At 39.9% G+C, this 14,511-nt stretch overlaps 2 protein-coding genes across 16 annotated transcripts in view; one reads left to right on the top strand and one right to left on the bottom strand.

Moving 5' to 3' along the window:
* Positions 1–6,556, bottom strand: part of ZNF567 (zinc finger protein 567) — a 29,284-nt gene extending 22,728 nt beyond the window's left edge. For 2 of the 7 annotated variants that reach the window (XM_025854462.2, XM_073885243.1), the window contains exons 1-4: positions 6,466–6,535; positions 5,857–5,919; positions 4,985–5,089; positions 2,757–2,828 (exon numbers count right to left, since the gene is read on the bottom strand). Coding sequence is in view for 4 of the 7 variants with exons in the window: in XM_073885243.1 (XP_073741344.1) it covers positions 2,757–2,765 (9 nt within the window). In the remaining 3 variants the exon portion in view is untranslated. The other 5 variants (XM_073885242.1, XM_073885244.1, XR_012375999.1 and 2 more) reach the window with 4 other exon arrangements.
* A 46-nt stretch (positions 6,557–6,602) lies between these two features.
* LOC112810733 (small ribosomal subunit protein eS4, X isoform-like) lies at positions 6,603–13,571 on the top strand. 9 transcript variants are annotated; one of them, XM_073885348.1, is made up of 4 exons: positions 6,603–6,751; positions 7,376–7,442; positions 9,326–9,413; positions 12,681–13,571. In XM_073885348.1, exons 3-4 carry the CDS (start codon positions 9,373–9,375, stop codon positions 13,477–13,479), a joined length of 840 nt encoding a protein of 279 aa, XP_073741449.1. In that variant the 5' UTR covers positions 6,603–6,751; positions 7,376–7,442; positions 9,326–9,372; the 3' UTR covers positions 13,480–13,571. The 9 variants fall into 9 exon arrangements, with proteins under 9 accessions (XP_073741449.1, XP_025710337.1, XP_025710335.1 ...); XM_025854552.2 differs by lacking the exon at positions 9,326–9,413 and having other exon boundaries at positions 6,604–6,751; positions 12,686–13,571; XM_025854550.2 differs by lacking the exon at positions 9,326–9,413 and having other exon boundaries at positions 6,604–6,751.
* The last annotated feature ends 940 nt before the right edge of the window (positions 13,572–14,511 follow it).

The following is a 14,511-nucleotide window of genomic DNA, read 5'->3' as shown; positions in this document are numbered from 1 at the left end:
AAGTGGCATTTATCCTAGGGCTACTTAGTTGGCTAAACATATCAAAATCAATATAATTCACTGTGTTAATAGAAAAAAGAGAAAATTCATATAATGGGGAATAACCAATAGATTCAGAAAAACTTGAAAAAATTCAACACCCTCTCATTATAAAAACTATCAGCAAACTAGAACTTTTTTACATGACAAATCTATGCAAAATCTGTAGCTAATATCATACTTAATAGTAAAACACTGAATCCCTTTCCCCTAAGTCAGGAATAAGGTAAAAATGTCTGTTCTCACCACTTTTAATCAATACTGTACTGAAGGTTCTAGACAATGTAGTAAATAAATAGACTGAAAAGCAAGATGGTATGGTGAGCGCTGTGAATTGTGTAAGCCTGATGAATCACAGACCTGTACCTCTGAAACAAATAATACATATGTTAAAAAAAAAAAAGAAGATAGTAGGAAGCGAAAAATGAAGGGGGAAATCGGAGGAGGAGATGAACCATGAGAGACTATAGACTCTGAGAAACAAACAGAGGGCTCTAGAGGGGAGAGGGGTGGGGGGATGGGTTAGCCTGGTGATGGGTATTAAAGAGGGCACGTATTGAATGGAGCACTGGGTGTTATACGCAAACAATGAATCATGGAACACTGTATCAAAAACTAATGATGTAATGTATGGTGATTAACATAACATAATAAAATTAAATTAAAAAAAAGAAAAGCAAGATGGAAAAGTCATTATTCACATATGACATGACTGTCTATGTAGAAAATCGTAAATATACAAAAAATTACTAGAATAAGTGACTAGAAAGATTGTAGGTCAATATACAAAAACCAATTGCATTTTCATATATTAGCAGTAAACAGTGAGAATTTGACATAAAAATGAATAGCATTTACATAAATAAAAATACCCAGGGATCAATAGATCAAAACATGTACAAGAAGGTAAACTAAAAACAACAAAGCATTACTGAGAGAATTTAAAGATCTAAATAAAAAGAGATATACATGAATTGGAAAATCATATTATTATTAATGATGACTATTCTTGAATTTAAACTGTTAATAAGCATTTTAACATCTTCTACCCTAACGGGCCGTTTTTACACATTTTTCTAATGTGCTTTAGGTCTTATGTTATAAAAAGTTTAAGAGAACAGTTATTGATTAATGTTGTAAGTTTCTGTTTGGGATGATGAAAACCTTCTGGAAATACATAGTGGAGCTGGTTACACAACACTGTGAATGTACTTAATGGGACTAAACTATAAACTTAACAATGGCTAAAATGGTGAAATTTTATATTATATTATGTATATTTTACCACACACACAGAGTTAAACAGAAAAGCATAGAAACACAAAGATCCATATGTGAGCATTGGGGTGAGTACTTGGAAGACTGGAAAAGGAGCAAAGGTGTTAAATGGGAAAACAAGTGACCACGGTATGCAAGAGGCACTCAAAATAAAGATATCAGTGGGGATGAAGGAACTGTGTTATAAGGAATAATATATACCACTAAATTGTGCAGTGGAAGAGAGACATTTAACTCAAGCTAGCTGTATTAGTAGGTGGGTATGGGACTGGGGCCAAAAGCAGACTGAAAACAAAATAAGAAAGAAAAGGATGGGCAGGAGATAATGAGATAAATCTTGGCCATATGCCTGAAGTATCTGTGAACATGCAGGTGGTGATATTTATTTGGAGATTGGATATGGTTCTGACAGAGTTTTAGGTTTAAAATTATGTGAGCATCATTAGACTAGTGGTAGATTGTGAATAGGAACAGGAGACTAAAGAGAAGAGAACCAATAAAAAATCTGGAGGACACTAGTATTTAAGACATCCAGATACAAGGATGAATTTTTTTTTAAAATTTTATTTATTTATTTAGAGAGCATGCACACGTGAGCAGGGGGGGGGAGGGAGGCATAGAGGGAGAGGGAGAGAGAGAATCCCAAGGAGACTCGGACAAGGGGCTCAATCCCATAACACCGAGATCATGCTCTGAGCCGAAACCAAGAGTCGAACGCTTAACTGACTGAGCTACCCAGGTACCCCTAAAGACGAATTTTCTGAAAGAACCAAGAAAGAGTAACAACTTTGAAACCAAGAACAGAGTATTTCAAGAGTTAAACTTGTAATTCAGTATGGTGATCTAAGGATATACATTTACTTCTCCTGCATCCAAATATAAAAGTGTAAGAAATTTAAACATAGGAACACCATTAGCATAATGGGGGAGTATTATTGGCAGGCCACAGATTTTTAGGAATTGTTAGCAGCTATGAGCAAAACTGAAGGATCAGACAGGAGAAAAGTAAGATTCCCAGTTTTGTACAATTTGCCCAGCATAGCTCTATTCTCAAAGCCTCAAGACAAGACTCCTTGCCACTTATTAATAGCAATATATCAATTCCATCTCCCTCTTGACTGTTTTTATCTAAACAAGACAAGCTCATGCAGTAATATGTTCTCATTTGAGGAAACGCTTTTGTCCCAACTCTGCCCCTGGGGGAAGACTGAGAAAGATGTTCAATGATATACCCACTTAATGTGTGAACACTGGTTAAAATTAGAAGGAGCATTTGTGGAAGGAAAGACTTAGCTGGCTGATATGGGAAGAAATGAGGACCACTTCTCTGTAGGGGGAACATAGGCAGGAGGATTTAGTGCAAGAAAGGCAAATGCTCAAATATCCATTAAAAAAAAAAAAAGACGCCTTTGGAAAGGAGAGAGAAATCATCACCTCACCTGAGCCATGGTTTTGAGATCTGCAAGGTGACCAGTCTTCCTTTGGGTTCCTCTTTGGAAAAGAGGCAGTTCCTATGAAGGCAAAGCTGAGATGAAAAGAAGCCACATGACACTACACACACCTTACAACTCTCTTGTGACTTAGGATTCAATTGAAATTGCCTCCATTTCCCTTACTTTGGCCCTTGACCACTCTGCATATTCCACATCATTTATGGGGGGAGAATGAGCTAGACAGATCTTATTTTATCCCCGAATCCAGAGATACAGGCTCTTGGGCAACAGGATAGATTTTGGGCAAGTTCCCCTTCTTTCTAGCACCATCTTTTCTCTCTTAGCAGCCTACCTCCAAGCTGCTCTCCATAAGGCTCTACGATTTATACGATCACCAACGATATAGGAAAATACCTATCACCCCACACCCTGAAATTTGCGGATAGAAACTTCTAGATGCTTGCCTATCTAATAGGTAGAAATTGTAGTTCTAGCTTTTCTTTTCTTTTTTTTTTAAAGATTTTATTTATTTATTTGACAGAGAGAGAGACAGCAAGAGAGGGAACACAAGCAGGGGGAGTGGAAGAGGGAGAAGCAGGCTTCCTGCCAAACAGGGAGCCCGATGCGGGGCTCAGTCCCAGGACCCTGAGATCATGACCTGAGCCGAAGGCAGTCGCTTAACCAAATGAGCCACCCAGGCGCCCCTATTTTTCTTATTATGACAGAAAATAAGCTTCTTTCCATAAGTTTAAAAAACATCCTTAGTTTCTCATGTGAATGGTCTCTTATAATTCTTTAATTACTCTATCATATTTTTATTTTCTAGATTGGTTATTAGATCTTTTTAAAAGGAAGGAAATATTATATTCTTTTTTTAAAAAATATTTTTATTTATTTATTTGATAGAGCACAAGCAGGGGGAGAGGCAGGCTCTGCAGGGAGCCCGATGCGGGATCCCAGAACCCTGGGATCACGACCTGAGCCGAAGGCAGACGCTTAACCAACTGAGCAACACAGGCGCCCTGGAAATATTGCATTCACTTAAAATAATTTTTTATAGTTTCTCGATTGACTTTCTATGCAAAAATAACATAACAGATTATTGACCATCTGGTTTAGTACTGTTAGGTGTTCAATAACATTATTTCCTCCCTTCATCAAAACTGCCATCATGTACTTTATTTCCTTTATATATTTGAGTAGATTTGGATTTTATATTTAGTTTCACTGATCTGTTCATTTAATTGTCTGGATGACTCTGCAGTTACTACAGTTTTATATTTTAGTATCAGGTTTGGGCTATTTCCCCCTTCATTATTTTCTTTCAGAATTTCTGGCTTGTTCATATCCTCCTAAGAATTTTAGAAAGTTCGAAAATTTTACTGAAATTTTAATGGAACTGCACGATGTTAGGGAGTTTTAACACTTTATCACTTTGTGTCTTCCTGTTCTTTTATTCAAGTCCGACTTTTTGAGTCCCTTAGGAACATTCTTTTTTCACAGATTACAAAATCCTTTGTATCTCATATTTTTGATGGCCACTGGCCATTTTCCATAGTTTTCTGATACATACATATAAGCACACATAGGAAGCCTATTGATTTGTCAATGTTTTTTCCAACAAACCTCTGAGTTTTCTAATTGTTGTCATTGTTTTTAACAGCATGGTAACTTAGAAATTTTTCTCTCAGTCTCAGCAGATGTCCCAAAGCTGGTGAGCAAAACAAGCTTCTAAGTGTCCCTCATTCTAAAATAAAATCTTGTAAAAAACATAATGTTTGCTATCATTAATTTAACCCCAACTTCAAGAGGCTGGAAAGGCTGAGAGAAGGAAATGTCTAGGAGAGTAAAAATTGTTTTTAGGGCATAGTTTTCCAGGGGAAGAAAACAAGGGGCCCCTCAGAGGCTGACGCCACTGGAAACCAAAGTGGTGAAATGAATTTGGGGGAAATGTACATATTTCCAGGATTTGAGAGGGCAAAGTGACTGAGAGGGCTAATTCTCACCTGAGCTCTAGATGGCAACCCATGGATGGAGCCTGCCTGGGTTGACTTGGATCCTCTTGTCCAAGAGGACTCACTGGAGAGATAAGACCCACCAGAGCAGGTGGACTACTGCATGCTCAGAGAAAACACTGAGGAGACAGCTAGAGAAGTGGCTGCACCCATGAGAAGGGAAGTGTATCTGGAAGTTCCCAGCAGTGGGTTCTCTCAGAAGGTTAAGAGATGACTTACACTAAATTATAATGGTACCAATCATGTTAGTCTCTTCTTGTCCCTGACTTCTGACTTGTCTCCTGTTTTCCAGTTCCCAATCCATTCCAGCTAGAGACTACCCACCTAGAGGAGGTAAGGAGGAGACAAAATAGAGGTTGAGGAATTAAAGAAGAAACTGATCATGTACTCTTTTCCCCAGCAGGCTTCCAGGAGGAGGGAGAGTTTTTACTTTTAAAAACAAGTTTGAAGTATTGATTTCTATAGTGACTATCTTATTTAAATAGCTATTGGAAGATGAGACTAATCTTCTATTTGAATGTTCAACAGATTCAGTCTTCAGAATGACTGAAGAAATTACTGAATCTGTCTAGGAATGCCTCCAGCAGCAGGGAAAAAAAGAGATTCACCCAAATAGAAACTATGAGTGGCAATTATGGGAGAAATTTTTTATGTGTGTCTTTCCAAATGGTGTTCTACTCATTTGAACATACAAGTTATTAGTCAGTGTGGGGTTTCCCAATATACAATCCTACCATCTGAAAATTATTTTTATTTTACTTCCTTTTATCCATTAAAAAAAAAAGTCTCTATTTCACTTGTCTAATTGCCACAGGGTCAAATTTTACAAGCGTATAAAACGACCAATATTCAGATAACCTAAACACATATTTAACTGGTCATGCATCCAATTTCTCAAGCGCTCCATCTCAGTCACACAATAAACAATATTCATGAATTACCGCGGATTGTGCACACAAAACACTCTAAAAATTAGACAAAGACACAATTGTATCACCCACGACACAATCACAATCCCATAAGCACACGTCATGCATAATCTCACAGAGCCTATAACAGACTTCTACACAAAGTAGCAAAATTTTACTCACAAACCCCTTACTGTCGTTTCTCCACAGGTCGCATGCAGTCTCAAACACAAATCGACTCGTAACCTATTTGAAAAATTAGACACACACGGAGACCTTATCACTTTCACAAACAACCGGTTCCACAACGTCACCCGGAGTAACACATGCCCAAACTACACAAGGACAGCCACAAAAAGCTATACGAACTGAACGCCCGTGTGTGCCAGGCCGCATTCCCAGACTTGGGGTGTCCTTACGGGGGAGAAAAAAATCAGACAAAATTCCTGCCCTCCCCATCCTCACACCAGCCCCGGGCTTCCAGTTTCCTCTTCGGCGCTGTCCAGCCTGGACTACCAGTTGCCTCTAGGGCGCTCCCCGGCCCGGGCTCCCTATTCCCTCCTCGGCGTTCCTCGGCCCTGGATCCTGGTTCCTTCTTTTACTTAGGTTCTCGCTTCCTTCCTCGCTCTCTGTAGGGCCCAGACTCTCGCCTTCCTCCCCGGCCTTCTTGGCCCAGGTTCCCTCTTCCTTCCTCGCTGTTCCCAGCCCAGGTTCCCGCCTCCCTCCTCGGCATTCCCCCCGGGTCCCGCCATCACCCGCCTCCTCCGCCTCCCTAAGACCCACCAGCCTCACCTCCGACCACCGGCCAGCCGTCTGCGCCTGCGTACTCCCGCGCGGGCTGTACCTCCCAAGTGTCTCCGCGGCTCGGTCTTTGAGGCCCTTGCCTCCGAGCGCGCGCGCGCGCGCGCGCGCGCCTTCTCGACATACGGGCTTTTCCGGCCTTGAACTACATTTCCCACAGCCCCTGTGCCGCTTTTTTGAAACGAACTTTGATCGAACTTTTGATCCCTGGGTTCTCTCTGGTTATCGCCCGAAACCCTGAAAGTCGTCGCGCTCCGAGTGGAAACCGTTACGCACGGTGAGGAAGCCCATCGCCTCCACAGTGCTGACAGAGTGTGTGGAGCCTGGGGCTCAAGCCTGTGTATGCGCGTTTGTGGCCTTGACGAAGCCGAGGGCGAGTATGTGCGGTGATGTGGCTGTGACAGGTGTGTGATGTGCGTGTGTGTCCCTAATCGGATGGAGGACATGGTGGGTGACCAGGCGGCTGTGATGTGACGCATGTGACACTGTGGGGTTTGAGACTGCCCATGATAAGATAGTGCCTAGTTGTTACCTAGTGTGATGGAAGAGGCTTTTAATTCTCTGACCGGCACGAGTTTGGTTGTGTAATGAGATAGAGCTTCATGTCTTCAGTTCTGGGTTCAACGTCGGGGCTGAGGGGTCTGTTCAAGACTTCTCTGAGAGTCTATCTGTGCTTGTGAAGACGGCAATGCCTGTGTTACCTCAAGTCGCGCTGCACCGAAGCATGGCCTGAGCTGCCTTGTCAGGGCACCCCCACCTCCAGTGCCTAGCTTCGTGCTTAACACACTGGGGGTGTTAAGATGATGTTGCCCATCTAGGGGCCAATTTTAGGTTCTGTCCTTTCTTAGCATTTGTATATGCCTGGGTTCCCTGCAACTTCCTTTTTTCTCCTGCTTTACAGCCATGGACTCCAGCTGCAGAGAAAAGGTCACCAAAAGGGAGTCAGATATTTGAGTGGTAGTATAAAGGTAACATACAAGCAAAAGAGCACACACCTGTTTTTGGAATGAATTTTAGAATTGGAAGAGTCCCAGGAAGACGTTTGGAGAACGTGGGAGTAGGATTCCTTCCTCGGAGGATCTCCCTGGGGAGCTGAGGGCACGTTCCATGTTTCATAACCACATCCTTCCCAAAGCTGTCTCCCCAGGAAACTTGCTGTGAACGTAGAGAAAGTTTCAGCCTTGGATGTCAGTGACCCTGGCCTTTTCCTTTCATACTAAAAAGGATTAGCAGTACTCCCCATCTCCCTTTTACTTCCCTCTGTGTGTGATAGATGGCAAGAGACTGGTTCTTGAAGAACTTCGGATTTCACGAGTCTGTGCTCCAAGGAAGGTCTGGTGTCTGATGATTCCCTCCCCTTCCCCTGCAGTGCTCTTTTCTGAGTGAAGAGCCCTGCATTACTGGGCATATATGAAACCAAGCTCAAGGTTGGGGGTTTTGTTGCCTTTGTTCTCTTTTTGTTTTTCAGAAAAGTTCTTCTCCTGAAAAGGTTAGGTTACTATTAGGCAGGGCCTTGTGATGTACTTTGACTAATAGCATGTGGTGGAAGTGATGCTTTCGAGACAAAGCCTTAGGAGGTCTTGCAGCTTTTGCTCTTTTCCTCTTCCTGCCCTGAGACCACTTCAAACTGAAGGTTATGACTAGCTTGCTTAAAGACGAAAGATCACCTGGAGACAGAAGCCCAGCTGACATTCAGCAATAGCTGCCAGATACTTCACTGAGACCATATTAGACCATCCAGTCCCCACCAAGCCACTGGCTGCTATCAGATGAGTGGAATTAGTAGAACCGCTCAGCCACGCCAAGCCAAATTTGCCAACCCCAGAATAATGAGCTAATGAATGTTTTTTGTTTTAAGCCACAAACTTTGGGGATGGTTACACAGCAATAGATAACTGAAACAGGTGTTTAACTTTCTAGACTTTTCTTAAAATCTATCACTCCATATTGATATAATTGTATTGGGCAACCTGTTTTGTAAAGTGATTTCTCTACTGGTATTTTATCTTGAAATTTTTCTATATCCTTAATTACTTCCTACAGCTCTGCATTTGTTTATCTTGGTATTCTTTTACATGGATATTTTATAATTTATTTAACTATTAACTTTGCTGAGCAACTCCTTCTTACTGTCCAGCTCCCATGTCTTCACCAACTTTACATTCCCTTCCAGAACCTTAGCAGGACATGGTTCCCGTCATTTCATGGGTATGTAGACTTAGGAATGTGGTATTGACTTTTGCTGAGTGGAATATAGATGACTCAACCCACATAGAGGAATTTGTTCAAGGGTGTGATACAGGTTCTATATACATTTATTTAACTAATCAACTGGGTCTCCATGATTACAATATCTTTTTCCCCCTTTCCAATTCAAAATCTGCATTGTGGAGCCATCTTACTTCCTTCATTGTGACTCATTAGGGTACTTAGCTAATTTTCTTTTTTTTTTTTTTAAAGATTTTTTTTTTTTTTTTTTTTTTTGAGAGAGAGAATGAGACAGAGAGAGAGCATGAGAGGGGAGAGGGTCAGAGGGAGAAGCAGACTCCCTGCTGAGCAGGGAGCCCGATGTGGGACTTGATCCCGGGACTCCAGGATCATGACCTGAGCCGAAGGCAGTTGCTTAACCAACTGAGCCACCCAGGCGCCCCACTTAGCTAATTTTCTGAAGGACTGATTTAAGATTCCTGGAGGTAGAAATGGACATCTCTGCTGTGTTTTCTAAAGTGTCATCATCCCAATCCTTCAGATTACTTTCTTAACTTCCTTTTCTGCCTAATCATCAAAGGAAGGGTCTGAATTTCTGCATAGCCACATCAGGCCTAAGTCCCATTTCCTCTCCTACATGCAGGGTTTAGTATTAATTTCCAAGGCAGATGTGATTTCCTTGTTGGAGCAATGGCTGGTGGAGAGACTGGCAATAAGAGATCTGAGCTGAGGTTATTGAGGGGCAACCAGCAAGAGGAATCCATTGTGTATTAAAATCCTAGGTTTTGTACTATACCTTGGCTAACTGAATTTAAATTTAAAAAAATCTTAAGTTTCAAAATTAAGAGCTTTAAGGTAGTAGAATCTGAAAGGCTTCACATCTATGGAGAAACTTTAGGCCACTTAAAGCCAGAATTCATACCACTACAGAACTCTACTCCATGTTTCATACACATATCTTCTATTATTTCTTCTGCTTTCAAAGAGGGAGGGATTAGCTCTATTATTTTTTCTGACTGTAAAATTAGTACATTCTTAATTCAGAAATTTAGAAAATACAGAAAAGCTTAAAATAAAGCTCATGTAGAAACAGCTTCTTTGAACATTTTATTCCAAATCATTTCATCTGTTTGTGAATTAACACATGGATATAGGCATATAGGATTTCTTCATTCAAAACAGAATCATACCACAATACTGTTTTGTAATCTACCTTCTTCATCTAACAAAATATAGTGAACAGCTTTTCATGTCATCAAATTACAAACTGTCACAAATGTTTTGACTAAGACATTTCCCTACTGAAGGATATTTAACTTCTTTCTAGCTTTCCCCATACAGCATTTCACTGCACACTCCTTTTTGTGAACATGTATATCTTAAAGTCTTAAACATTGTTGAGAATGAGGCTTTCAAAGTTAAAATCGGCTTATATACCTTCATCAACTGCCCTGCTTAAATTTTCACCAACATACCATAAAGAGTGTCTATTCTACTAATATAGGATATTATCAGTCCTTTAAATCTACCTTTAGTGGAAGTTGTGTTTGTTTGCTTAAATTAATTACCTATGCTGAGGTTTCATTTAATGTAATAAAATCTGGGCGTCTGGGACAAAAAACCCAAATCAAAGAGAACTGATTTTGTAGTTAGAGAAATGTGGATTCATACCATAGACTTCCATTTACTAAGCATATATAATTTCTTTTCCTTCATTTTAAATAAGACTTTTGTACAAAGTAGAACACAGATCTTAAAATCATAGCTTAATGATTTCTTTTATAAACCCTTACAACCACCGTTTGATAAACTCCAACATCCCAGAAGCCTTCCTCATGTCTCTTCCCAATCAGTGTACCTCTAAGTTAACCATTATTTTGACCTCTATCACAATAATTGAACTTTACAGAACTGCAATCATACAGTATGTACTTTTGTGTCTGGTCTCTTCTATGCAACATTGTATCCGTAACAGCCACCCATGCTCTATGCAGCAGTAGCTTGTAACTTAACATAGTATTGTATAGTATTATATTGTCTGAATGTGCCATAATTTATCCATTCTCTTGTTGATGGAATATTTGAGTTTCCAGTTTTTGGCTATTATGAGTAAAGCTACTGTGAACATTCTTCTGTCAGTCTCTGGCATGCATATGAAATCAGTTGTTTGTGTTATGTACCCAAAAACAGAATTGCTAGATCAGAAAGTAAATGTTTAGATTTAATAAATATTGCAAAATAGTGTTTGAAAGTGAATGTTCCATCTTATGCTCCCACGTGCTATGTATGAGAATTCCAGTTGCCTCACCCGATCAGCATTATTATCGTCAGTCTTTTGAATTTTAGCCATTCTAATGGGTGTGTAGTAGTACATTTATATTTAATTTGCATTCCCCTTATGACCAGTGATGCTGCCAACATAAATTCCTAAGGATAATGGTATTCACAGAGCTGGGAATGAACAAAATTGAAATAAGTGAAGTTTCACAATTAAAGAAGTGCATAGCTTACCATATGACCCAGCCAACTGCGATCTTCGCCATTTATCCCAGAGAAATGAAAACATAGGTTTACACAAACGCCTATACATGAATGGTCATAGTAGATTTGTAACAACCCAGAACTGGAAATAACCCAAGTGTCTTTTAACAGGTAAATGGTTAAACAAACTAGGGTTTATCTTTACCATGGGAAAACACTGGCAATAAAAAGGAATGAACCATTGAAACTCACAATTTGGGTGGACCTCAAGGGAATTATGCTAACTGAAAAAGAACGAATCGCATGAAAGTTATAATCTGTATGAATCCATTTATGTATCATTCTTAAAATGCAAAACTACAGAGATGGAGAATAGCTTAGAGGATGCCAGGAATTGGGTGGAGAGGAGGTGGCTGTGACTATGAAAGGGTAGCAAAAGGGATCCTTGGGATAGAACTGTTCTTGAGTCATGACGGTAGTGGTTGTCACAGGACTCTGCACAAATGATAAAAATGCAGAGAACTAAATATACACATAGATACACAAATGGGTGCATGTAAAACTTGCAAAAGATATAAGTTCTGGGGACTGTGTCAATATCAATATCTTGGTCATGATATTGTACTATTATTTTACAAGAAATAACCATTGAGGGAAGCTGGGTGAAGGTTATGTGGGATCTAGTATTTCTTACAACTGCATGTAAATCTACAATGATCTCAAAATAAAAAATTAAAATATAAGCACATAGCTGGGACAAGTTTCCTGGTTTGCCATTTGGCAAAAAATAGAATTATATCCTTACATCATCATACCACAAGAATAAACTCCAAATAGATTAGGAATGTAAACATTAGAAATGAAACCATGGAAATCTTAGAATAAAGCATCAGTGAATCCCTCTTTAACCTCGATGTAAGAAAGACTACTATGATTCAGAAAACAGATGCAATAAAAGAAAATATTCAGAGATCTGACTTCATTAGAAAAAAACATAAAATCAAAAGACAACTTACAAATTGGGAAAAAATATTTGCAAGATGTATCACAAATCAAGGGCTAATATTCCTGTATTAGTTTGCTAGGGCCATCATAACAAAATACCACCAGTTGGATGGTTTAAACAACAAAAATTAATTTTCTCATAATTCTGGAAGTTGAAGTCCAAGATGAAGGTGTTGGCAGGTTTACTTTCTCCTGAGGTCACTTCTGCTTGGCCTGAAGATCACTGCCTTCTGTGTCCTCATGTGGTTTTTTCTCTGTATGTTTGCATCACAGTCTCTCTGTATACCCTAATTTCCTCTTCCTATAAGGACACTAGTTAGATTGGATTAGGGTCCACCCTAACAGCCTCACTTTAACTTAACTCTTTAAAGGCCCTATCTCCAAATAAAGTCACATTCTAAGGTATGGTGCAAGGGATTAGGGCCTCAACATTATGAACTGGGAGTGGGGACATAATTCAGTCCGTAAGAATTCCTAATATTAAAAAAAAACCTCTCTCTTTGCATTCCCAGCGCAGCCATGGCTCGTGGTCCCAAGAAGCATCTGAAGCGTGTAGCAGCTCCAAAGCATTGGATGCTGGATAAACTGACCGGTGTGTTTGCTCCTCGCCCATCTACTGGTCCCCATAAGCTGAGAGAATGTCTCCCTCTCATCATTTTCCTAAGGAACAGACTTAAGTATGCCCTAACAGGAGATGAAGTAAAGAAGATCTGTATGCAACGTTTTATTAAGATTGATGGCAAGGTCCGAACTGATATAACCTACCCTGCTGGTTTTATGGATGTCATCAGCATTGACAAGACCGGGGAGAATTTCCGTCTGATCTATGACACCAAGGGTCGCTTTGCTGTTCATCGGATTACACCTGAGGAGGCCAAGTATAAGTTGTGCAAAGTGAGAAAGATCTTTGTGGGGACAAAAGGAATCCCTCATCTGGTGACTCATGATGCACGCACCGTCCGCTATCCTGATCCCCTCATCAAGGTGAATGATACTATTCAGATTGATTTGGAGACTGGGAAGATTACTGATTTCATCAAGTTTGATACTGGTAACCTGTGTATGGTGACTGGGGGTGCCAACCTGGGAAGAATTGGTGTGATCACCAACAGAGAGAGACACCCTGGTTCGTTTGATGTGGTTCACGTGAAAGATGCCAATGGCAACAGCTTTGCCACCCGACTCTCCAACATTTTTGTTATTGGCAAAGGCAACAAACCCTGGATTTCTCTTCCCCGTGGAAAGGGTATCCGCCTCACCATCGCTGAAGAGAGAGATAAGAGACTGGCTGCCAAACAGAGCAGTGGGTAAAATGGTCCCTAGGTGACGTGACTGGAAGACTTTATACTTAATTAAAGGTCATACAGCACGATAAAAAAATAAAAAAATAAATAAAAATAAAAAACCCTCTTCATTTCACAATATATACAAATACTGAATCATTATGTTGTACATCTGAAACTAAGTTATATGTCAATTATACCCCAATTTAAAAAAACTCTTAAATTGAGGGAAATACCAACAAATTTGACAGAAAAAATGGCTAAAAGGAACAAACAATTCATAAAAAATATGTAAAAGCACTTAAATGTATGAAAAGAGAAATGGAAATTAAAATGATACTGGCACCATTTCCCACCTGTCAGAATGGCAAAAAGTTTCAATATAACAACATATTGTTATTAAGATAGGGTATAATGGGCTGCATGGTGACTTCCAAAAAAGGTATGTCTAGGTCCTAACTTAGGAATGTTAATTTGGAAATTAATTCAATTAGATATAATTAAATTAAGGACCTTGAGATGAAGAGTTTATCTTGGATTGTCTGGGTGGGCCCTAAATCCAATGACAAGTGTCTTTGTAGAGGTGAGGCAGAGAAAGATTTGACAGAGTAAGAGGAGGCAATGTGACCATGGAGGCAGAAATTGGAGTGATGGGGCCACAGGTCAAGGAATACCTACAGCCACTAGAACTTGGGAGAAGCAAAGAACAGATTCTTCCCTGGAGTCTTTAGAGGGAGTCTGGCTCTGATGACTTGATTTTGGACTTCTGGCCCCAGAACTATGAGAGAAAATAATTGTTTGTGATGATTTGTTACAGCAGCCACAGAAAACTAATACAGAGGGGATTAGGCAGTATCATATATTGCTGGTACAGGCCTTATAGTGGGGCATATAACAGTATGTTTAAAAACTATCCACATCAAAAAAACCCCCACAAATAATCTACATTTGACCCTGAACAACACAGGGGTTATGGATGCTTATCCTCTGTGCAGCTGAAAATCATGTGTAACTTTTGACTCCCCCCAAAACTTAACTACTAATAGCCTACTGTTGAGTG

Source organism: Callorhinus ursinus, unplaced genomic scaffold (assembly GCF_003265705.2).
Source record: "Callorhinus ursinus isolate GAN/ISIS: 27379988/994484 unplaced genomic scaffold, GSC_fseal_2.0 scaffold61, whole genome shotgun sequence".
Lineage (NCBI taxonomy): Eukaryota > Metazoa > Chordata > Mammalia > Carnivora > Otariidae > Callorhinus > Callorhinus ursinus.
The sequence above is the reverse complement of the archived record's forward strand: the minus strand, read 5'-3'. Positions and strand labels throughout refer to the sequence as shown.